The sequence below is a fragment of the Aythya fuligula genome, chromosome 3, assembly GCF_009819795.1.
Source record: "Aythya fuligula isolate bAytFul2 chromosome 3, bAytFul2.pri, whole genome shotgun sequence".
NCBI lineage: Eukaryota > Metazoa > Chordata > Aves > Anseriformes > Anatidae > Aythya > Aythya fuligula.
Genome location: NC_045561.1, coordinates 21,258,378 through 21,282,886, shown reverse-complemented (window position 1 = coordinate 21,282,886; position 24,509 = coordinate 21,258,378). Strand labels below are relative to the sequence as shown.

General features: G+C 37.2%; 1 protein-coding gene across 4 annotated transcripts in view; it reads right to left on the bottom strand.

The window, feature by feature from the left end:
• Positions 1-3,840: 3,840 nt before the first annotated feature.
• Positions 3,841-24,509, bottom strand: part of MARK1 (microtubule affinity regulating kinase 1) — a 55,461-nt gene continuing 34,792 nt past the window's right edge. Inside the window, exons 8-18 of one of the 4 annotated variants that reach the window (XM_032184074.1) lie at positions 22,994-23,230; positions 22,784-22,903; positions 19,508-19,607; positions 18,815-18,927; positions 17,410-17,563; positions 16,262-16,455; positions 12,978-13,078; positions 10,673-10,834; positions 9,618-9,872; positions 6,768-6,812; positions 3,841-4,656 (exon numbers count right to left, since the gene is read on the bottom strand). In XM_032184074.1, the coding sequence (XP_032039965.1) occupies positions 4,302-4,656; positions 6,768-6,812; positions 9,618-9,872; positions 10,673-10,834; positions 12,978-13,078; positions 16,262-16,455; positions 17,410-17,563; positions 18,815-18,927; positions 19,508-19,607; positions 22,784-22,903; positions 22,994-23,230 (1,836 nt within the window). In that variant the 3' untranslated portion in view covers positions 3,841-4,301. The remainder of the gene's footprint in view (positions 4,657-6,767; positions 6,813-9,617; positions 9,873-10,672; positions 10,835-12,977; positions 13,079-16,261; positions 16,456-17,409; positions 17,564-18,814; positions 18,928-19,507; positions 19,608-22,783; positions 22,904-22,993; positions 23,231-24,509) is intronic. The other 3 variants (XM_032184075.1, XM_032184076.1, XM_032184077.1) reach the window with 3 other exon arrangements.

Here is a 24,509-nt window from a genome sequence, read left to right as displayed (position 1 = left end):
CTTCCACACATCTGCACCCAACGTGTTTGTTTCATTATCCTGAATTCAGGCATCAAAAACTCAGAGAATGATCACCTCTCAATGAGGGTCTGCTGTCTCAGGTTGCTTGGCAGCAGAGGAAACCCAACATCATGTTCTCCAAGATTAGGAGCTCCAAGGCACCTCTTGGGTGTAGGCCACTGGGTATCCAGTCTCCTATCCAACAGCTCCTAGGGTTTCATTGTAACTAGGTGGCGTTACTGATGGCACTTAGTTCTCAAGCATTATTTTTTGTCCACAGAAGCAGGAGTCCTTTTATGGACCTGCAGAAATTTTGATGTTTTCAACTGGGCTGCATGAAAAAGGACATATGCAGTTTGAAAGTATCTGCATGCCTTACATCAAGAAAGCAAGCAAAAAAGCAACCCCAAAACAGAAGAGTGGAACCACACTGTAGTCTAACTGCTCAAATCCCCATACTCCCCCCAAGCCAAACCTGCCCCCCAAAACACAAGTACAATCAAAGACATCTGAGGAGCTGAGAGATCCCTATCCCCTCTGTGGTGGAGTGGCTCTTACCCCAGCTCGGCTGTGGTCCAAGATTAACTGATACCACATCCCCCTTCTATCACCAGTGGGCAACAGCCATAACAGGTGAGTACAAACAGGGGCTCCCCGATCTCCCTTTGCAGCCAGGGGTCTGGGAAGTACCAGAACCGTACATTCTGGAAGGTAGGGGAATGGCGCAGTTGGAGGAAAACAGCAAAATTGCCTTATCTGAACCATGGCCAGGGCGGAAAAGTACTGACCAGCAATCGTCTTGCGGTCCTATAAATAGTGGTGCTAAGCAAAGAGCCCCTTGAGCTCTCCAGGGATCACAGTAGGCTGTGACCCTCGGTCTCCCCCTGAGCTGGGATGCCTCTCAGGGTATATTTCGTGAGGATCAGGATCATCTGCTTACAAACACAGAGGAAGCGGGGTGAGGAATTCACCAGAATGTGAGGGAAGCCGAAAGTGTGTAATCAAATTTTGAACCCCCCCCCAATACCCTCCAGTAAGTCTCATGTGAACCTTGCCATTCTCCCATCTTTAACTAAGTTACTCTTCCAATTGTTACTTATGTTGAATCATTGTGTTAAATTGACTAATGATTAAGTGTAATCTAATCTTGTGATTTACCATAAAATATTAATAAATTGACAGTAAATGAAAGTTGTGTGTGCAGTATCTACTCGCAACACCCTCCTAGATCTGCAGAACAAGGTGGCATTTAACTTCCAGATTTCTCAAGTCAAAGCCACGCTGATAAAATGCCACACTGATCCTCTCTCCCAGGAAAGTCAAGCTACATTTCAGATCCCGGTGGTCTTAGCCCCCCTCCCACACCCAAAGAGTAACTCGTGTAGTAGCTACGTAACAAAGCAGCTGTAGAGGGGCTCAAAAATCAGGCACTGAGGACACAATATGCAGTGCCTTACTGATTTCCACACTTAAGTACACGCTGCTTGCCAATAAAACCAGCGGTTCTGATAATTCTCTTCCTTGGACCTTTGCATCTCATTCCTGCCAGTAACAGGACAAGCTGAATGACGCGTCTGGGTGCAGCACAGCCACAACTTCTGCACTCAGATTGTGCCCTTGCTGAGGCATTTCATGACAAAATGCTGTAGAGAACATAACTTGGCTCACGACCAAAGTAGTAACTTCCAACAAGGCACAAAAAAAAAAAGATGGTATTTAACGGGATTTGGGAATCAGCACAATTTCATGCTGCTGGCAGTTACTGGCTATAACACTATTTGCAAAACTGTCCCTTTCCATACAGAAATATTAAATTGGCAGTGGGATGCTGTAAGCGTTTCACGGGAGAGCAGAACTAAGATCTGTAATCCCTGTCCTCTTGAAGTGCTACCTGTATTGTAAGGAACATCAATCCATCTCCTGTTACATGAAGCAATGAACGCCAGTAACAATCTGGGGCCAAGTCAGCCTGGTGAAAACACAGCCTGCAAAGCAGGAAGCTGTCGTAAGCACTTAATCTACCGTCTCAGAGTATGACCTACATTTTTTTTCCACTGAACCTTCTGAAAAGGCAGAGGGTTTTGTTTCATTACTAAGTCCAGGCATGATCTCTGATTCATTTCATGGTTATACCCTAGTGGTGTATTTTCAAGGATAAATGGACATTTGCGGGTCAACTGAGCAGATACATAAACCCTTCCTGAGACCGACTTCTGATGAATTTCTGGAAAGGCTCCCAGACATCCCTTTCTAAGCAGCAGTAAGCCACTGACATTTTCAGGAGACTGCAGAAGCACAGAACTGAGGCAATGCTAATCCTGAATTACCATGGAGGGTAGGAAGTCTGAGCTCGGTAGGAAGCCCTGAGGCTCGGGCTCACCTCCTCCATCACGTCAGGCACTAATACCATGGAGGGTAGGCAGTCTTCACACTAAAACGCTCGCAGACATAATGCGCACCTGCAATCAGAAACCTTTAGACTACACTGGCTAACTGTAGTAAATATTGCACTTTTATAAAGGGCCAACACCAAGTACTTTAGTATGAGAACTGTTCAAGTAAGTTTTAATAGAGTGCACCAGTGAATCAAGATGACTTGCATTGGATTTTGTTTCAATGAACATCAGATAAAATAAAAAAAGGGGGCTACAGTTCTTTCTTTCCAAACATCACCCTTTTTCTAAGGCAACAATACACGTCCATTTCAGAACATAACTGTTACAGAGGAAAGCTACATCACAGTACAGTATGTAAAGTCCATCTCGGTCAAGAAGCCATTACTGAATGGCACACTTACTACACTTACAGCCTTCTAACTTAGGGTTACAGAGTTTACCACAGTTTTTTTTTAATTTTTATTTTTTAAAGTGACAATTTCTTAATGAACTTTCTATTCTTCACAAGAGTGTGCAGATGGGGCCCATATGTTGATATTACAGTAATTACGACATTAAATAACATTGCACAACCAACCTCTATGGTTAATTCAGTACAAAATAACAAGTATTAAAATGTACCAGTACTAGTGGTTTTACATAGTTTATAATCGTTAATTATGAAGGAAAAAAATGTGTTTTTTTTTTTCTCTTTTCTGTAGGCAAATGCCTAATTACAAAGCTGCACATTACAGGCATAATGATGTGGAATAAATACAAGAAATCTGGTAAAATATTAAACACAAACAGGTTACATGGGAACAAACTGTACAACCACAAAAGCATAAATCAACAATTTATCATTATAAACAATGTATGTTTAGCTGTAAAATATTATGTGGAATTGCATGTACTCTTTGGGGGCACATATTCCAAAAGCCAAGCTAATTCCTGAGGTGGTATTATTAACTTATACAATTGGTCAACATTTCAGATTATCTTGTGCTATTAAACAGTCCCAATATTAATATACTTCCATAAAATGGAATTTATAGTATTCTGAAGGCAGCAAACAAGTGATATTTTACACCATGATATTCAAATGAAATTATTACGGTTCTGCATTTTGGTGCTACATTTGTTAATGGGCCATGGGAGTAAGCACTGTAATTTGCAGACAGAACATCACTTACGCCTGGTTTCTGTTCCCCCAGAGCTCTGAGCTGGCCCAAGGCAAACCAAAGTTTTTAAACTGTAAGTGCCAACACTGTAAACGTTTGTATTTCAACTAAACACTGTCCAATAACAAGGATAAGAGCCAAAGATAAGCAGGAACAGTCTTGTGTAGAACAAAAGCCGATTTATTCATCGACTTTTGGTTCAAATCACGAACAATCTTTAAATAATTAAAAATGGTCATGCTACAGTTGTGAAAACTATTTTTGTGCATTTGACTCAGGACACAAGTTTGTTTTTTTGTTTTCTTTTTTTGTTGTTTTCTTTTTAAAAAAACAAACGCATGATAAAGGTAAGACTTATAAAACCACCAAAAATGTAAATGATAGAGAAGAACTTTTCCAACTCAAAGCATCAAACATACATTTCTGTGCAGAAATCTAGACAACTATACAAGATCTGAATTTAAGCAGTCATCTTTTTATTATACAACTCTATGAACATAAAATGAACAGAATGCTCTATATACTTACCTGTACATGTGAACATAACTTCTTCAGCTACAGTTTTTTAATATAGGTCATACTGGATTTAACTTTACAATTCTGAATAACTATGTATAACCTTATTGCAATAAGGGCAATTTCTACATGGGGAGTTTCACAGGCCAATCACATTAGGCGTAACCAGTACATTCAAAGTGTAGATCATGTATGAATCTTCCCTGATCCCAGAAAATTTAGTTTCTCTTTACAGCTTAAGCTCGTTTGCTATCTTGGATGCAATGTTCTTAAATGCAATAGAAGTCCCAGATATTCTCTTGAAACGAACTCCATTGAGTGACAATCGTGGCAGTTTGCAGACCTCCATCTCCCACTGAACAAGGCTATCTTGTCGTGCATCACCATGAACGCAGAAGAGCAAGAACCTCTCTTTTTGTTCATAATCACAGTTATTAGCATCTAACACTTTCCGAATCTCTCTCATCATATCGTTCGGGTCCATAGAACTAGTGGTCTTCATACTCCACGTGAACCGCAAGGAACGTGGCTTCGAATCTTTGCTATCCTCCTTTTCCCTGTCTTTTGGCTCTCCAGAAACACTCCTGGAAGAAGTGACATATAGAACAGTCAAAAGTGAAAGCAGTACAACAAAGAGAAAGAAGAGAAAAACAGTTCTTGAACAGGGGTTTCTAAACTGCAACTGACACACCACTACACTAGTCACATGCAAGCTAATCCAAAGCATTAAATGGGTACTATTGGAAGAGTTGTGCACCATCTCCTGCACTCAAGTGCAATTTGGCACAGCACTGGGAGCTGCTGCCAGCACTGGTTCAGCTACCAGTGGTGGCACGCGAGCAAATGGCACACACACGAGTTTGGAAACCCCTGCTCTAAAGCATTCTGATGACAACATATGTAATGATAACTGCAGACAAACATTACTCCATACTGCTCCAAAGAAAGTGGAATCTATGTAAAGCATGACTGAAGTTCTGCTGATTTCATGATCTGCAGCATGCCATACACCAACAAAACTGAAGTTGAGGGACACAATCCCGAGGCATAAATCATACTGTAAAAGCAGCAGAGGAAATAACCCCACCCTGCAATTCACAAGTCTTCACTTAATTTCCCCTCACCTTTTTTCACTCTTCCCCCTTTTCTCATTTGTCTATTTTTGACCTCTCTCTGGTTCAGAAACCTTATCATGATGTGCTTTATTTCAACTGATGAAGCAGAATTTTGTGCTTCACCACAAACACACTTTGCTTGTCACCGACTGAGAAACCCAGCCAACAGCTTTTTTTTTTTTTTTCCACCCCCGCAGAAGGAACAGTGGCTTGTAGACAGTTTTTTAGCTGATAAAATGACTTGGACAAAATTCCAAGTACGTAACTCCCAGTAAGTGTTCTTGCAATAACACTTCCTTACCATTGTAAAAAGTATTTTGAGAAACAGCACTAATTATTTTAGAGTTTCAAGTTATTCTACAGCCAACTATTTCTGTTCTTGTCCCAGGTATTTCAGATGCCTGATACCTCCCCATCCATCACTGGGAAAAGTGAGGGGGGAAAGGTGCTGCTCTCATTTTGTCTATAAGCTGTTGCTATTCAGAGAGGAGCCAAAATAAACATTTTTAATTTAACTTTCATCGTGAACCCCTGAGAACCACATCAACACTATGGGATAGAGCATGATAGGGATAGGATCTCAAACAACTTTTAGCCCAAAACAGACAATGTAGGATGAGAAAAAGTAGAGGAAGCTAGAGAATGAAAGCAAGAACTGAAAGCAACTTCACACTTAATTTCATTTCAACATTTGATTGATCTCTTTTCCCTTTCTATTTCAAGACTATACAGCTAGTAGACTTTAATGTAGGTAAAACATGCTGTGCATTAAATAATGTATCCCATTAACAATCTGCTTTTATTTTTTTAAATAAACATTTACTGGCTCTGTTTTGAAAATTAAGTCAACGACTTTGCGTACTTGACCAGTTTAGAATGCGAACTGCAATGCCTGTTCTTCAGATAGCATAAAAAGAAAAAGGTTACGCACTATGCTAAGCACACCAAAAATGCAGAATAAAATGCTGAAAGATGGCAAAGGAGCAGATATATTGGAAAATGAGCATATGAAGGAATCACCTACAGATTTGTGTTAGGCAGTTGCCATACAAATTCAATGTTTAGCAACCACCACCCTTTTTTGTCTGAATGTCACTTAGTTTCTCAGTGCAAAGTGGCATTCATTTCTCAGGCACTGTAGGATCTTTACTTCTGGCAACCAGCAGCTTTAGTAATAAACAAAATATGTAACTACAGTAAAAATTTAATATACACATATATACAAACACACACACAAATTATACTATGTTTTCTACTGAAACCAGAAGTAAACACCATGAAATATTTATAAGCCAAAGCATGATTTTAAGTGCCTAAATAATTAGTTTACTCTTACAGGGGGCATTATTATTCAAAAGAATATACTTAAATTAGGTTTAATATTAACGTACTTTGCAAAAAAGCAAGAATGATGGGTAAAGGCCCTCACCAAAACCCCTCCCACCCCAATCCATAACATTTTTAAAATGCAGATTACTTGAGTTCTATTCTATTTTACATCCTGATTTAAAATCTTTAAGAAATCACTTAAAGCTTGATGCAAAAGATCTAGGAGCGAAGTATTAATAGTGGCTCCTCACCTTGAGGTGTCAGTTCTGCCACTGGCTTCGCCTTCACTTGGATCCCTCAAAACAAAGTTAAGGTTGAGATTCAATGATAAAGGTGAAAAATAAAAAGTTAAGAATAACCTACATCTAGTACAATGTTAAATAGCTACTGAACAAAAAAAAAAAAATCAGCATAATAATGTCAAACCTAATACTGTTTAATAGTATTTTTTCACATCTGTAATTTTAATTTCCCTTTATGATACCTTCACCTCTTTCAGCTCTGACACATAATAGTTAAGATTTTAATTTTCCTTTTTTTTTTTTTAAACTTGTGGTAAAATTAACATGTTGTTCTCAACCTACTGCAGACAGAGCAATTGCCACACGTAAGTCCAGCAAGCACGAACAGCAGTCAGCCAGGGTGGTCCAGGGGGGCTCCGCTCTGTACCCTTTTGAGCCAGGCTTTTCAGTCCTGAAAGCACTTAGGTGCATGCCCACGCTTAAATAGACTCACATCATTAAAGATAAGGCATGCCTAAGAGTTTGCAAGACCAAATGTTTGGGGCCCAGTTCAGAAAGGTTACTTCAATATCTGCTCAACTTTAAGCACATCAGCTGTTATACTGATTTCAGTAGGATTACTGGTGAGCTGTAAGTTAAACATATCTTTTCCATCTTGTTGAATTACAGGTTGTACTTTATAAAGGAACTACTTTGTATTGTGCCTTTTTAGTCTGGAGCAGCTTGAAAAACATTCACAGGCTGTACAAGCAACCTAGGTACGCTCCTAATGCTGCAGTGCAAACATTTTGAGAACACAATTATAATTAGCTTATTAATTTAATACCTTCAAAACAAATACCTTAGGAACTAACATCAGAGAAGTATCATTTGTTATAAAACACTGATACAAAATATTTTCAATATCCATTAAACATCCCCATTATGCATTTATTTTACATACTTACCAGAAAACACATTTACATTTGTCAAAAAATAAAGTAAAAAAAATATTTCATGACACTTTCTAATCAAAATATGCTTTAAATCATTATTTCCTAAACAGTACAGATGTTAAAGGCATGCAAGTTACGTGATGCCAACTGAAAGAACAAAACCTCCATGTATGTAATCCCAGACATTGTAAGTCTCAAACAGCAAATTTAAAAACAAAGCAGAATACTGAGGCCTTCACTATAAGCAAACATATTTGTCATTTGACATTTTTAGCAGTAGCACACCAGTAAATTGCATAGAGTTCTATAGAACAGATTGTTTCAATCAAAAAACACAATTTATCGTATGCTAATTTTATGCTAATTTTAAATATGCAGTTTACAATAATATTGCAATGTTGCAGTTTAACGTAATGACTGTGTTAATCCTTCCATCCCTCTTCAAAAAAAAAATTAAGATATTATTCTTCACAAGAAAGCAATGAAGTCTAACATAAAAACCAGCCTCTGCTCATGAAACTGATGAGTTACTTATCAGAAAATACCTTTCTTCATATTTGGAAATCTACAACTGATAACGCAGTTAAGTAACTTTACTGCATCTTTCATAGAACAGACCCTCTCCCAGCAACTATGTGAGTGCTGGAGATACCAACAGTGGAGAATCATAGTTCTGTATCTTCAGGTTTCTGAAACAAGAAAATTATTCACATACTGTTTTTATCTTTTTTTTTTTTTTTTTTGGGGGGGGGGAGGGGAAGCGTCATCATAGGAGGTATTACTTCAGACGTAATTGACATGATTTCTGCAGACCAGGTTAAGTTACTTTTACAAGGAACATCTCTGCATTCCTAGCTTTTGCTCTTCTTTTTTTCCCTGTGTAACATCACCTTAAGCAATTCATGTTCTTGTACGTATGGATTTGCAACTACAAGCTTAAACTAGCTTTGAATTTATCCTTCTTTTATGCACAAACTAGAGAATTCAGTACATAGCAGTATGATTCTGCAAAGAAAACAGATGCTTCCAAAACACAATTCTGTTGCAAAACTGACAGCAGAGCAGTAAGGACACATCCATGAATAGGCTTAAGAATTATAGGTAAATTGCTGTCACAGGAAAACTGAAAATTAAATCTTCTTTTGGGAAAGCTATTATGACTGCTAAGTGAACAGTCACTTGAAATCAAACAGTGTATTTAGAAATCTTCCCCAGCACCTCTCCTCACATTATTATTACTGTCAGCATCATCACTGGAATGAATGTGGTTCCAGGAGCCTCCACTGCATGTGTCCTTTTTCTTCTTTCAGAATCCTGAACTTAGTTTCGAAGACTTCTTATTGCATCACAATAACATGATATGAGAGGCTGCATGATACTGAAATATTGGTATTTCCAGATATCCAGATTTCTGCCCACTTCTAAGCTTCTCATTTATTCACAGAAATGTAATTCCCTGAAATAATTTGTAAACACTAAATCCCTCTAAGCACAGCAATAAATTCATTGCAAATACAGCCCTTGCAGCAAACTGCACCCAGACTCACTAGTTAATCATTAAAAAGTAAAGCATCATTAACATTAATGACTCATTTTTAAGTCACTGCTTTCAGTATTTAAGTTCATTTCATTTTAACTTAAAAGTAGCATCTTTTATCTATAAAACATGAAGAAAAAAAAACATTTGAGAAGCATTCTCTTGCTCTTTTAATATAAAGGAACAGGAGAATAGCTGGTCAAACATGAATGGTAACTGTAGACACAGAAGTACAAGGCAGGTTCTGGAAGGAACACAAAACAAGCAGTATTCTGACTAAATTTACATTTAATTCAGACTGTTAAACTGGAAATTCTCAATGACTTTGCAAATATGGCCCTAGTTATAGGCTGGGCACTTTTTTTTCTTAGAAATCGAGGTACTAACCTGCGAACAAACTTGGAAGTTATCTTGCTTATTATACCAGTTGATGTCCCTCTTCTAGCATGTGCAAAAGCACCGGTTTCATGTGATGGTGAGGCAGGTGGTCCATTGTAAGTGGCATTACGCCGCTCCCTTAGCTGCTCACCATGGAAAGTGCTTCGACTTGAACTCCCCCGAGGAAAGCGGGTTCGGTCTGGAGTAGTAGTGCTAATACTATGAGCAGACGGGGAAGCAGCAGGCACTCTTTGAGTTGCACTGCTGGGAAAACAGAAGCATAAATAAAGAGAAAGACTATGCTAGAAACCCTCCTACATGACAACCATTTCTCAAAGATAGAAAAAAAAACCTGCTCTCAATTTTTTCCCCTTTTTTCAAAACTGAACCCACTATTGATTGTTAAGATTCATGCTTGGAAAAAAAATCAAGAGAGATTTTCAGTGTAGAATCCACCTATCTCATGTATTGAGAGCAATTAGAAAAGTACACACAAGTAATAGTACAAAGGAGAAAGGTTAAAGTCTTTAGTGAGATTTGAAACTATTTCCCAGCCCTCTTCCTGAAAAACATGTTAATCAAAACCTTTAACATACAAGTATTCCAAAAACTTCAATATTTCTGAAGAAGTAACCAGCTGGCACAAATAAATTTTTAAAGCTATTTGGGCAGTTAATAGCAAGAGCAGCTACATTATGGTGCTTTCAGATAGAAATAAGCTTAGTAATCTCCAAAACCAAATGGTTAACATTTCAGTATTTCATACGAATTTACAGTGGTCTATGTTGTATGGTCCTGTCCAAATTAGCTAAATTTAAAACTAGAAAAGTTTTCCAGGAGCTTCCAGAGGGAGGCAGTCAAGGAACTTCTTTAAATGTACACAAACAGTGTGATGATCAAAATCAGTTTTAAATCATCTGTAACACACCATATTACTTAAGAAACCTACTGTTTCAAAACAGAATGCAACAAGGCAGGTTTAAATTGATTACAAACATATTGGGAGTATATAATGAACTGAGGAACACAATTTTTTAAGCATTAAAGAAATAACAATCTGTTACCTTGGCCGGTAAGCTTCAGTGCCATCTTTGATGGTTGGCAGTGTAACTTTTATAGGATGACCAGAGGCAGACATAGACTTTTGATGTCGAGGCCGTGTTGATACAGACGAAGCTACTGCAGAGCCTGCAGAAGATGTGCTACTTGCAGACATTTCTGTTAGACTTTTATCACAGCAGCAAGGCAGGAGGGCCAGATAAACGAAAGGGGAAAAGAATAGTTAGAGTAAAACCCTATGGAAAGTGATTAGTCATTTTTTTCATTTAAAACATAGCAAGTGCTGTTTAAGTAATCATAAGACAGCGTGACTAAGCTGCCTCCTTCAGCTGTAGTAAAGAATATGGAATTGTGAGTAAACCATTAAATGTTCATCAGTATTGTACACAAGAAAGTGTAAATCAAGCTACTGTGTATGTTAAATTGGGCCTTTTCATTCCTCCCGCAATTAAAGCTTTACACACGTGTTATTTGAAGTGATGAAGAAAGACTATGCCAGCTACATGGAAATAGTCAAAAAATGCTGAAAAAATATCATAAAAGGCTTAAATGGAATCTCTTTTGCCAAGTGAATACCTTATTTTCGGTTAAAACTCAAAAACCTAAAACTCAAAGCATGTTTTACTTGGAATTGCTGTCACATTGTCACTTGGTTCTTTAAAAACACAGTCACTTCCAAGTTTACTTTTCCTCTGGACTTCTGCATGGCGCATTAAGGAAAAGGTGACCTATGGAAGAAATCAACTCACAGCAACCTGCAGCAACCACCCAGCAGCCATGAAAGCAATTCTGAATTATGCACCCCCCCCCCCCCCCAACTTGTTTACCAAAAAGTTCCAAATTTTGCATTTTCTGCAAAAATGCAAAAAATTTTCTGCAACTTTCTCAGGAGAGAAAGTTGTTCCCTTTAACTCTGATTAAGTATTCGAAAGTGTCTTTAGCCAAAATGTCTTTAGCCATTAAACAAAGGCATTACATTTGTATGGAGCAATTAAGACACTGTTAGCCTCATGTCCATATTTTTTATCACTTTGCTTTCTGTCATGGTAACACACTCTGGAAAGCTATGCATTTGGAATTATGCGTACCATAATGTTTGGTACTACACTTCTCAAGCAACACAAAAATGTATTATTTCTGAAAGACATCTTCAATACCTTGGAGAATATCAATATGCCACGAAAACGCCTCTGACAACGACAGCACTGGAATTTGCAAAACCCTCTGGTGATCAGTACCAGGGCTGCTGTGCTGGCTATCTTCCAAGAGATGAAAACCCTACAGACAAATGATAACTAAAACCCCCAAACCTACCGTTAAATAAGTATTGTAAGTGAAATAAAATTTTAAAAAGCTGTAAAAGCTCACTTGGGAGCTTACTGGTCTGACTGAAACAAGATCTGAGTATGCTAGTTTAAATCCCCATGAAGAAAGCTGCATTGCCCCCTGGGGCTGCAGAATCCCTCAGGCACAGAAAGGCTCTTCCCAAGTCTCACAGAGCAGCACCTGCAGCTGCCTTCCACAGAGAACAGAACAGGCTACTCTGCTTCAAGCAAAATATTCACCTTCTGCATCAGCTCTTTCCCCCAGCCACTGCTAAACTGAGCTGAACCTTTCACAATAACAGTTCCTTCCATCAGTATTTTTATTTCTGCTTTGCCTAAGTGGCAAGGAAAGGATGAAAGTAGCAGAACTCTTCTGTTATGAATTTTTAAAAACAAAGTCAAATGACTTCAGCCAAACTACAGCTTTGCCTCCATAAACATAAGTGAAGTTGCATGAATAATGTATTAGCAACAACAGTCCCAAAGCTAAACCATATCTGTAGCAAACAAGTAAAGGTTTCAGATTCAGACTATTCTGATGATGGCACAAGATGTTCAGCTACACCAAACAACTGAAACAAAAATTCTTCCTCATTTTTCAAAAAGAACTGAGTATATTCATTCCACTGATGAAAAGAAAAACAACAACAACAAAACAAAACAAAACAAAAAAACCCACAGTGGAAAGCACTGCAGTCTTTTTTTTTTTTTAAAAAAAAAAAAAAAAAAAAAAAAAGCACTTTTTGAGCAATTAAATGGGGAACTGAAAGAGGATCCAGAAAAAAACAAGACAAAGGCAGATCTACACTTACAATTTTAAATTTCATCACAAATCTAGAAGCTGTGGTGGAAGCAAAGATGAAAACACACAGTAAACTTTGTATTTTACACCATGCTTCACACTTGTGTTGATTTATTATATAACCTACTTCTATGCCTTAGTCTGCATATCCCAATTAACAATGCAAGAAAAGTTGAGGAATACCTGTTGTCCTTCCCATTCTGTATTGCAGAATAGCGATCTGAAGAACGTTCACAAACATAAGTGTTCCTTCTTGTCATTCCACTGCCAGAAAATACATTGTTCTAGAAGAAAATTAAGACCAAAATTAAATTACTTTGTTGTCTTCTACTACGTATTATGTTAAAAAAAAAAAATACAAAAACAACAAACCTGAGCCTCCGAAATTAAAACAGAATTTCAGCCACCTCTAATGCTTTCAAATGTACTAATCTGTCAACACAAATCAGTTGCATCAACAGGTATTCCTCCCCACCCCATACCTCATTCACCACCTCCTTACTATGCCATTGAAAGAACACTAAGAGAAAGCATAGTGAAACAAATGTCAACACAACTAAGTTTCTCTGAGTATTACTATCCAATTCCCACATCCTGCACTGCTGAATTATTCCACTCTGCGATCAAGAGCTGAAGCAACTAACTGAAATCCTTGAGAACACGTGCACCTGGCTCTTTTCAAGGCTTTCCTGTGCAAATTAAGTTGCTAACTAGAGCTCTACTCTTATGGTTTGTTGTTACTCTGTCAAAAGGGTTTTCAAGAGAAAAAATAAAATAATATTAATCTATGTCAGTCAACCCTGAAATTATCATGCAGAACACAGAGGAATTTTACTGTAAGAATTTACATAAGATGTGGTAAATGTCTTGTAGTAATGAACAATGATGGGACCTTCTCTCCCTCCACTACTAATTTTAGTTCGTGTGTATTTCATAAAATACCTGCAAACATTCTCCTCCTCCTCCTGTTAATCACAAAATAGCTGCTGAAGACTCGTGTGATTCCAAAATACACTAGTTTTGATAGAACATCAAAAACTGCAAGATCTATTGTGGATTTATGACACCCTCATCAACAGCTTTTCTGCTTTAGTATCTTCCCACAGAGATTCTTGAATAAACTGTTTCAAAGCCATTTCATAAGGAAAATTAACAAAGACAATAAATATTTTTGAAATTGAAGTCAGACTAGAATCATAGACTAATATGACTGTTAATATGACTGAAGGTGATAAATATGTTGAGAAAGCTTGCCTTCCCTACACTATACTACCCTCAAAGCTGCACACAAAAGAGTACAGATTTTCCATGTTATAATAACTATATGTTAACTTTAAGCATTTTTCAAAGAATAAAATAACTTCTTTCTGTGTAAGCTGCTCAACCGTAACTACTGTTGCAAAATCAAACATCTTTATTCCTTAATCTTGCCCATCACAAAGCTTAGCACAAAGCCCTCAAAATAGTAATAGATGTAAATTATACTAATATAAATTTCAGTATTTGTAAGAAAATCAATTTCTCAATCTTCATAGCAAAGATATTCTATTTAACCAGATCTCACAAAGGAGAGAAATGCTTTTGACATACCAAGTTGTAACAAACATGACTAATAAGCTTTGGGGCAATATAGTTTTGGGAAAGTTCAGATATGAAATCTAAACTTAGAAGATGCAAAATTTCTGCACGCAATCTATGCAGCCTTTATGTCAAAGGCTCTGTGCAGGAAAAAAATGGTAAAAATTTGTAAAAAAATACTTAAAGCATCTCTGGATGCACTGAATACAAAGCCTGCAGGATATCAAATGAACTTCAGTATTTGTTTTGTTTAAAGAGAATCCTAGTAGAAATGCGTATGATCTTCACAGAATATCCAAGATAGAAGACAGCAAGTACAATCCCAAAGGTAATGAGAATTCCTGCTTCCTGCCTACTGTACTAAAAGGTGGCCAAAACTTTTGTATTTAGTAGAACTTGTCTTAAATAGCAAAAGCTGTACTTCAATCTTACTTAACATTATAGCCCGTGCATCCTTTTTTTTTTTTGAACATGAATACCTGCTCCTATGCAGCATTTCATCATTTGCATTCCAAACACTTATAATACTATGTATGAACTTCCAAAAGACAAAGTAAATGCTTTCACATTAGGAGAGAGAGACTCTCCTACTTAGAACAAAGATGTCTAAGGCAACTATATGACAGTGGTTTATGAAACAACACACGATACGATAACTTCTGAATTAGCAAATTGATCATTTCCTAATAAAAGTATAAAGAAAAGAACAAGACATCAGAGCAGCCGCACCAAAAGGAATCTAGGGGTTCTGGTTGACAGCAAGTTGAATATGAGCGAGCAGTGTGCCCTGGCAGCCAAAAGGGCCAGGTGTACCGTGGGGTGCATCAGACACAGCATTGCTGGTCGGTCAGGGGCAGGGATTGTCCTGCTCGGCTCTGCACTGGTGCAGCCTCACCACAAGTACTGTGTGCAGTTTTGGGTGCCACAATAGATAAGGAGGACATAAAACTATTAGACCATGTCCAAAGGACGGCTACAAAGATGGTGAAGGGTCAGGAGGGGAAGATGTACGAGGAGCAGCTGATGTCCCTGGGTTTGCTCAGCCCAGAGCAGAGCAGGCTGAGAGGAGGCCTCAAGGCCCTCACGAGGGGAGTGGAAGGGCAGGTGCTGAGCTCTGCTCTCTGGGGACAGCGACAGGACCCGAGGGGACGGCATGGAGCTGGGACAGGGGAGGGTCAGGCTGGGGGTTAGGGAAAGGGTCTGCACCCAGAGGGTGGTCGGGCACTGGGACAGACTCCCGAGAAAAGCGGCACCAAGCCTGCTGGAGTTCAAGAAGCGTTTGGACAACGCTCTCATATATTTGGTTTAATGTAGTCCTGCGTGGAGCCAGACGTTGCATGTGATGATCCTTCTGGGTCCCTTCTATTTTGGGATATTCTATGATTCTATGACATCAGCAGGCACACAAATAAGGGAACAAATGCGTTGTTCCCCCTCACCTCATCTCATTTCTGAAGTCCAAAATAAAGTGGTTTCACAAAGACAAACAGGCATATTATTAGAAAAGATCATTCAGATGAAATCTCCAATTCAGAAAGTCCCTTCCTTGTGGATAACACAAGCATTAGAAACCAGGGACACTCAATATTGGCTCTGATCTTACATTATTTTCCTAAATATTCACAGTTTGTCTTGACAGACCTTCATTTTACCCAAATCCAGACGTTCTCATGCTTACTGTTATGTTAGCATTACAAAAAGTTGCAGGGGGGAAGGGAAAGGTTTATTTTAAGACACATTCACTGTAGCCTACTTCTGTCTGCCAGAAGTTACCAGAAATAGGCTTAGTAGCTTATTCAGTAACCATTATGTCTATAGTAACATTATGCTGCAGATTCTGTTTAAATAGAGAAAAATAAACACAACAAACCAAACGTGCACACACTCACACTGGGAACCGTGGTTGATTTCTTTCTTTCTGGACCCACAAGTGGACTTGCAGCCATCTCTCCTTTGGATCCCACTGTAGTGCTGCTAAGTTTGCGTGACACATCTTTGTCCCAGTCTTCTTTCTGTTCACTTTCCACACTGTTTGCCTGAGCCCTTTTTGTGTATGACACAGCAGGAGGAATTGATGGACCAACTGCCAAAGAAAAACAATATTAATAATACCTAAAAATAATCTCTTGCCCAAAATAGTTTTTTTTTTTTTTTTTTGATTCAGTCTAAATATAATCCCCTATCTGAACAACCATGACTGTAAACTCAGAACATATGCCAACCTATTAGACTGAGCTTTGACAGTCTAAGTTCTTTTTATCCACTCTCTACATTACTGATGTGCAGTTCAGAATTAGTTCACATTTCATATCAATATGTAAAACTTAGAATAGTTTTAATTCTCAACCTTAAACCAATGCAATTCCTGCAGTATCATTTTTAAAGAGAAATCAGAGGAAATTGATTTTGCATTAGTACTTTCACATCAGCTGATGATCTCTTCCACAATATTGGTTATTTTACTTTTTTTTTTTTTTTTTTAAATGCCACACTAACGCAGAGGGAAAATACTGGAAAAATTAGAACAATATAAATTAGGCAAAAAGAAGGGCCAAACAATTTTAAAATGTTTCTAGTATCTGACAGTTCTCTCTATGAGAAAGAAAATTTTCATTTAATGTTTTATATATAATGCACTCACTTTTGATGTAACCACTTTCATCTGAAAATGCTTCCTGAACACTTGGTCAAATTGTTGTCTTGAGTAACAAACAAACTCCAAATGTACTGCTAAACATAGTGGTTTTCAAGTTTGAGTTGGTTCAGATCAGTATTTTGCCACTACCTACTAAACAGGAAACATCCTCAAACTCTTATTTAGTGAGTCAACCGAATTACAAATCCAAAAAAACTAAATCCATAAATTACATTGACCTAGATTTACCATAGAAACGTTCATACAGATAAAAGCATCACAGCGGAGCATGACAAGAAGACAACAAATGCACAGAGTGGTGGACCTGCCAGGTTCACAAAACACTGCACATTCAGACTTAAATTGTGTATGTTACTTTACTTGTTGGAATGTCATCCCCACCATGATCACTGAACCGCCGTTGTTTCTGATTAGTCGATATGCTCCGTTGGACCTTCAAGTGAGCAGGAGACTGCACAGAACTGTTGTTGAGGTCACTGCTGGGACGAGACCTTTGACCCAAGTTGCTGCTGGAGAGGGAATCACCTCCTTCAAACTACGACAAAAACATTTTTTCAAAGCATAAACAGAATTCATCGTTACCAGTACTTTTACAGCATAATAAGTTGAAGAGTTCCAATCAAAAATGCTATCTTTTAAATTTAAAATTGTATTTGGAGTTCAGCTTTCTTCAAGATGAATTTCATCACTTCAGTGTTTTGTGTATTTTAGAAAACGTATCTAAAGCTAAGTTAATAAATGGTCTAAATAAATAATTAGAAGAATCTTGACAGTAGCAAAAGTTGTGTTGCTTCAAAACTTAAGCCAAAGTATTGCTCTCCCTGCCCTCCCCCCCCACTTTTTTTTTTTAATAAGTTCAAAGAGAATTTGTAGGACTGAGTCACAGCGTCTAAAAAAGCCAGTATTATCGATCCAGGGATTCTTTATAGCCTTTGAAATGTCTTTATAGGGTACATAACTCAGGTGCTGGTTTGATGATACCTAAGAAGTATAAATTGTAAGAGCAGTGGAAAAGAAATCTCTTCTTCCACGCAGTTAAAGTTAAAATCATTTTAGACCTATTCTCCCCATGCTCTGCTATCACAAGGGAATTCCGGTTCACAGATGTTGTGGGAAAAACGTACTCATATCATAACTACACTATCTTAGAAATGAAGGAAGGTCAATGAAGCAGCAGAAAGAAAAATCCTTCAAAAAAAAGAAACCCTTGGTCTCAGCTTGGATTCCTTGAATATACCTGTGGTCCAAAAAGATCTGCAGATACCTCTAGTTCCAAAAAGCCAAATGATTTTCTATCGCTTATGTATTAATTGCTATAATGAAATTATATACTGTTGCAATATATATATATATATATATATAAAAAAGTGAGAAAGGATGAGTACATTTCTGAGAAAAAAGGATGACACAACTTAGAAAAATAAGTGATTTAGTCATATTCTTAACTATTTCAGATTTTAACTGTAAACTATGACATAACAGGAAGGCTCAGCACTTAAAAGTCACACCACTCCAGATTAACAGCTAACTTCCTTAAAAAGCAGTTCAACATGTTTAAAAGCAAATGCCAAGATACTATGTTCAGACTATACTATGTTCCTTCAGATGGGAACTAACTAGATATCCAAGAGGATATTAAAAACAAGGTAAACAAATTACTGAAGTTACCAATGCCAAATTACTATTTTTATATATATTTTTCCACAATAGTTGATGAAATAATTGACAATCAGAATATTCAAACCAGACATATTTTAAGGCTAAGATGCAAAATGCAAGCACTTACTTCAGGTGGTTTTCTACCCAGAAGCAAGTAAGTAGCCATGACTTCATCGTACTTTTGATTTACTAAAGATTCATGGATTTCTTCTCTTGAAAAACCCATAGTGACCATAATGTCTAGAAAGAGAGTTAGGGACATTAGCAGAATTATGCATTTGGGATTACATTTCAGTTTTAAGAACATTAAAAATAAACAAACAGTAAATCAACAAACTTATGACGTAAAAGGTAACTAAAATTCAAATCATTGAGCATCTTTGCTGTGCAAAATCAAAAAAGTTACAACTCCTTGTTTTTTGTTTTTTTTTTCTGCTTCTTGAAAAATCTCAACATTATTAAATGTAATTCAACAAATAAAGCACTGGCAAATAGAAACCATGACAGCTATAGTGCCAAAGTATCTTTCTCTGACCATGGCAGATAAAAAATTGTTGCCCTCATAAAAGAGCCTGTTTGCTTTTGCCTTTTGAATTCTGTAATCTTATTTGTTCTTTCCTGAGCATATAAATTCATGTCAGCTCAGTCACAAGACTAGCTATAAGGAAGGCGTTATAATAAAGTTTATCATTTAAATAAAAAGAAAACATATTACTTGTATGATGAGCTTGTATCTGAAATTCTGTATAAGAATTTAGCTTGACTTACAAGATAAAATTGCCTATGTAAGCCATGCATAACATCCTTGATGAAGTCTTACCTATTCTCTTGGTGTCATTGAAGTCTGGTTCAGGCTCAGTATATGGCTTTAACTCTTCTTCTTCGTGGCCAACATTCATCCACCGATCCTTCATAATTTGCTAAGTAAAGAAATAAGCATCGGTTCAATATGCCATTTACTGTACCCAATTAAAACTGTGCTAGACAATGAGAAATAAGATAACTTGAAATTCATAATAATTTGAGTGCTGCTCTTTCCCTCCCACCTTTTCCCCCTTAACATCTTACAGTCTCTCCTTTGATCTTTCACATTCTTTTTTTTTTTTTTTTTCCCCATTAATTCATTCTCTATACTGTTTGTTTACCATTTAAAACAGAAGCAACCAGCTGAAACATCAGAAAAAACGATGAGAAGACTGCACTTCCAACAAACACAAGTCTTTCATTTTGTTCATTTCACTTCCATTGGTCCCTTAATCTTGCCTAGTTTAGAGACTGACACACTTATGCCCTAATCGTGGTTAAGGCCTCTGGACATTACTACAATACAAACTATATCACAATAAATAATTTCTTCAAGTAATAACAAAGTGAGATTTTGAGATTTTAGAAACTAAGGACTATTTCAGAAGCACGCCTACGCTTCCCAGAGTCATTCATTTCAAGACCCTGATCCCAACTGCTCGTGTTTTTCTTATGCATCTTCTCACTGCACTTGAACTAAAGACTTTCACAGTTCAGCCTGTGGGGAAAATGCCTCTTAACTCTCTCTGTGCCACGCAGATATTTACTTTAAAAATTTCTCCTGCATTCCTTGGAAAATTTCCTACTGTGGCCTGGACCTTTTGTATGCCTGCAACATTGAGCAGCTGGAACATCTAACCACCACTACAATTTCTCCTTAAGAACATATTCATCTTTTTTTTTTTTCTTAAAAAAAAAAAAAAAAACCAAAAAAAAACCACACAGCTAAAAACAATTTTCCTCCTACAGCAACAGGCATACATGTCTCTTCAGGGACGGATGCTAATATCACTCACCAGACTGACAGAAGAGAGAAACAAGTGCCAACAAGTCAAGTTTCCCACAGGCTCCAAATATGCCTCGCAAACACCGAATTAAGTTATCTCTCACAAAGAGAGAAAGACTCAATTTTCCACTGATATAACCAAATTCTTTGTATGCAGTGCTGCTGCCAAATTACAGACCCAAATAGCTGTATCCTTACAAGTACAATACAAAACTTTGTACTGGAGCCAGTTAGCGTTTTGCTTACAAGATGACAAAGATTTGTTCAAAGTTCTGCCACAGAACTGATTTGGGGGCTTTTGAGGGGGCCAGAGGGAAGGGACTGTGAATGTTTATTGCTATATTGCATTTCTGGTACATATATCACGAGCTTACTTGACAATAGATTCTGTTATTTACTTGTAGCCTTGTGGCAACATGATAAGCTCCCAGAGTAATACTACACGATTGGCAATTTTTATTTGTTTTTAAATACTGTTAATTAAATCTAGAGTGAAGCACAATGGGATTTTTGGATGACAAATCACACTGCTCAAATCCTACTTCCTTTTCTTCATCCTTCTTGAGTAGGCAAACCCAGCAATTCCCATTTACTGTATTTCATGTCTCAGGTATATGGTTCTACAGTTCAGTGTAAGCTACTCTAGGTTTACATTTCTTAAACATTATCTTCTTGCTATCTTCTGTCTTTGAAACACAAGATTTCACAGACATTCCGAGTTATTGTGCAACTGTTCAAACAGGTTCTTACAAGCAAGCATTTGGAAATTACACAAATGATCCCATTCTGGGATCAATATTACATCTATGTAAGTTCAACTTGGCTTCTAGTTAGCTGATTACAGAACAGCAGCCTTGGTCAGGGTATTTAAAGATCTGACTATCATCAAACCAAACCGTATTCCATCCAACTAGATGTCATTGATGAAGATTTCCTTGACTTTCAAGGCTAATAAAAATCTTGCCTGTTCTATCTCAAAAGTTTCAAATAAATATATATAATACATTCTATGTATTTTTAAAAGTGCTTATACAGAAGGAATAACCATTTCTTTCTAAACCATGTACCATAGCTTTCTACTTTAACAAATGTGAGTTCATGAGCACTCATTTAAAACAAGTTTGTGATATCTCTTTCCCTTGCATTAGTGTACTGACAATTATCATCACTACTTCCAGTGCTGACTCAAGATACCCTTGAGCCACATAATATTTACTTACTCTCTTCCATACAATCTGACAACTATAGTTTCATGTAAGGCTGCTGTGTAACACCTCTCTCCAGGGATAAAAGGGAAATTTAAAAGAATTGGAAGACACCATAGTATCCAGAATGAACGTGAAATTAGAGCCGAAGAAAAACAGCTGAAAGTCCAGAGAAGTTTGAGAAAAAGAAAATTTCTTTCCTAAAACTGAAAAACAACATGGGGAAAAAAAATAAAATATTTCACCATCTTGCAGTGATCTAACTCTTATCACTCTGTCCTCTAGACGGTAATAAGTACAGCATAATTAATAAATATCCATCAAACAGACGTCATAACTCTACTCTCTTCAATACAGATTATTTTCAATTTAAAACTATTTATATCAAGTCACAAAAGAGTTGTCAGCTTCAAAGTTGCATGCAGACAGAGCTCAGTAAATGCATGCTTCCTTGAACAGGTAGGTAGCATCCATGCCAGGAAGCAGAAGTCACACCAAAACAAATATAAAGCTGCTTAAATGGGATTTAATCTCTGGAACACTATCCACTGCTGCACAACTGTACTCAGAAAGAAGAAACAAAGGTCACTGGTGATTAACTCATGCAAATACTATTTTAAAAGCATTCTGTTTATCTCCTGCTCTACTTTCATCTCTATGGTAAGTAGGTGTTATTCTCAGAAATGCTTATGGTACAGCTGGGTGCTATTTTTCTGTTTCTGAAAAACTCCTCAAAGATAAAGATATTTACAATCTTGTCCTGTTTTCCCCACATTTCGAGTCTATTATCTGATCCAAACAAGCGTGAGCACTTTGCGCTTTGAAACACTCTGAAATGACAGTCTTTAGTCAGCTGCAATAAAGATACCTTAATTGACACCTTTATATTCAAGCTGCATTGTTTCTGGGATGTTTCCTAAGTTTTGTGTTTGTTTGTTTGTTTTGTTAACACAAACAAAACTTTCAGCCCTTAAAACAGGAAATACCGATCATGAGTAAATATAGAAACATTAAGCAATTACTGCATTTTGCTCATTATTAAATTTCAAAACCTTTTTTTCTTAAAGACGAAATTACTTACTTCCAAGCTGCCTCGTTTTATTGGATTCAGTACTAGTAGCTTCTTAAGTAGATTTTCACAGTCTGTGGACATATAGAACGGAATACGGTACTTCCCCCTCAGTACTCGCTCCCTCAATTCCTGTAAAATAAAGTTTTAAAAGATGAACTTATAAACGATATTGAAGATTTTAAAGACAATAAAAGTCAAGATTTCATATTGTAACCCTACCTTTAGGTTCTGACCATCAAACGGCAATGATCCGCTTACTAGTGTGTACAAAATCACCCCAAGGCTCCATACGTCCACTTCAGGACCATCGTATTTCTTTCCTTGGAAAAGTTCAGGAGCAGCATAAGGCGGGCTTCCACAAAATGTGTCCAGTTTATTACCAACTGTAAATTCATTACTAAAACCAAAGTCTGCAATCTTAATGTTCATATCTGCATCAAGTAGAAGGTTTTCTGCCTAAAAGGAAAATGAAAGAGGAAAAGGACAAGCTATGTATAAGATCAATACACTACAGTACATCATTTAATCAATAAATGCAAAAGTGTTTCATTTTCTGTATCTTTCCTGCAGAAAGAAAGGAACTAATCCTCCTTAATACACGGCTAAGACTGAAAATTGACTATATTTACCCAGGAAAATAGAACTGTTCAGTTTAAGACTGAAGCATCTAGACATCTCAGAACAGCAATTTCAGCTTTTGAAAGGTTCATGCCAACTTCTGACACCAAGAAGCATGTACTAAATTTCAGATCTCTTCCATTTTGGTGGGATAAATGATAAAAGGCATTTAAAAGAAGATCTCTTCTGCTTGCAAGATGAAACACTTCACACCACATGCCTTAACTTAGCATCCTGTGCCAAAAAAATTCTCCCTCCTTTATTGCTAGCATTTGCTTTAGCAATAACATCACCAAGGTATTTAATACTCTATTACATTGCATATGAAAAATTCATGTATTATACATCTCGTCATATTAATGGCTATTCAGCAACCACCATGTGCATGGAATGCATCACATATACATCTATGCAATCACTCAAGAACCTGGACAATCAGTGAACCGCATCTTATACTTAACATCAGAAGATAAAAAAGAGCGTGGTTAGAGACGTACTAATACTTTACTGGAAAAGAATAAAGTGCATTTCTTAAGATACAAGAATGCAACGTGCACAGCAGAACTGGATAATGTTTGTTCATCTAACTGTATCCAGGCTCCTGACGTGTCCAGGCTCCAGATGTACATATCAACAGCACAATTACTTCTCAGTAACTGAGAAGTGCAAGAATCCTTCTCTTTCAATAGGAGGACAGACATTAGCCAAAGTGCAGGATTCTCTTAATTGGCAAACATCAGCTTTATAGCAAACACGGAAGTCTCTCATTGGATATTGTGTTCAGAGTTGAGCCCTCTTTGAAACAGATGGAAAACTGTTCTTTCATTCTACTCAGAGAAGGGAAAAACAAACAAACAAAACAAAGACAAGAAAACAAATTCCGCAAATATCTTAGTTTAGGATCACTGAAGCAGCAGACAATTTGTTGCTTACTTTACTAAAAATAAAAAGGAAAGGAGAATCAACAACCAGCATATCAAGCCAGTAGACATGAAACAGAACAAGTTATATTTTATTCCTGTAAAAGGTTAAATTCCAACCAACTTTCCTAAAAAATATTTTATTTTCCCAATTCATGACCTGTAATCTCAGCTGGTTCCAGCTGATATGCCTGCAG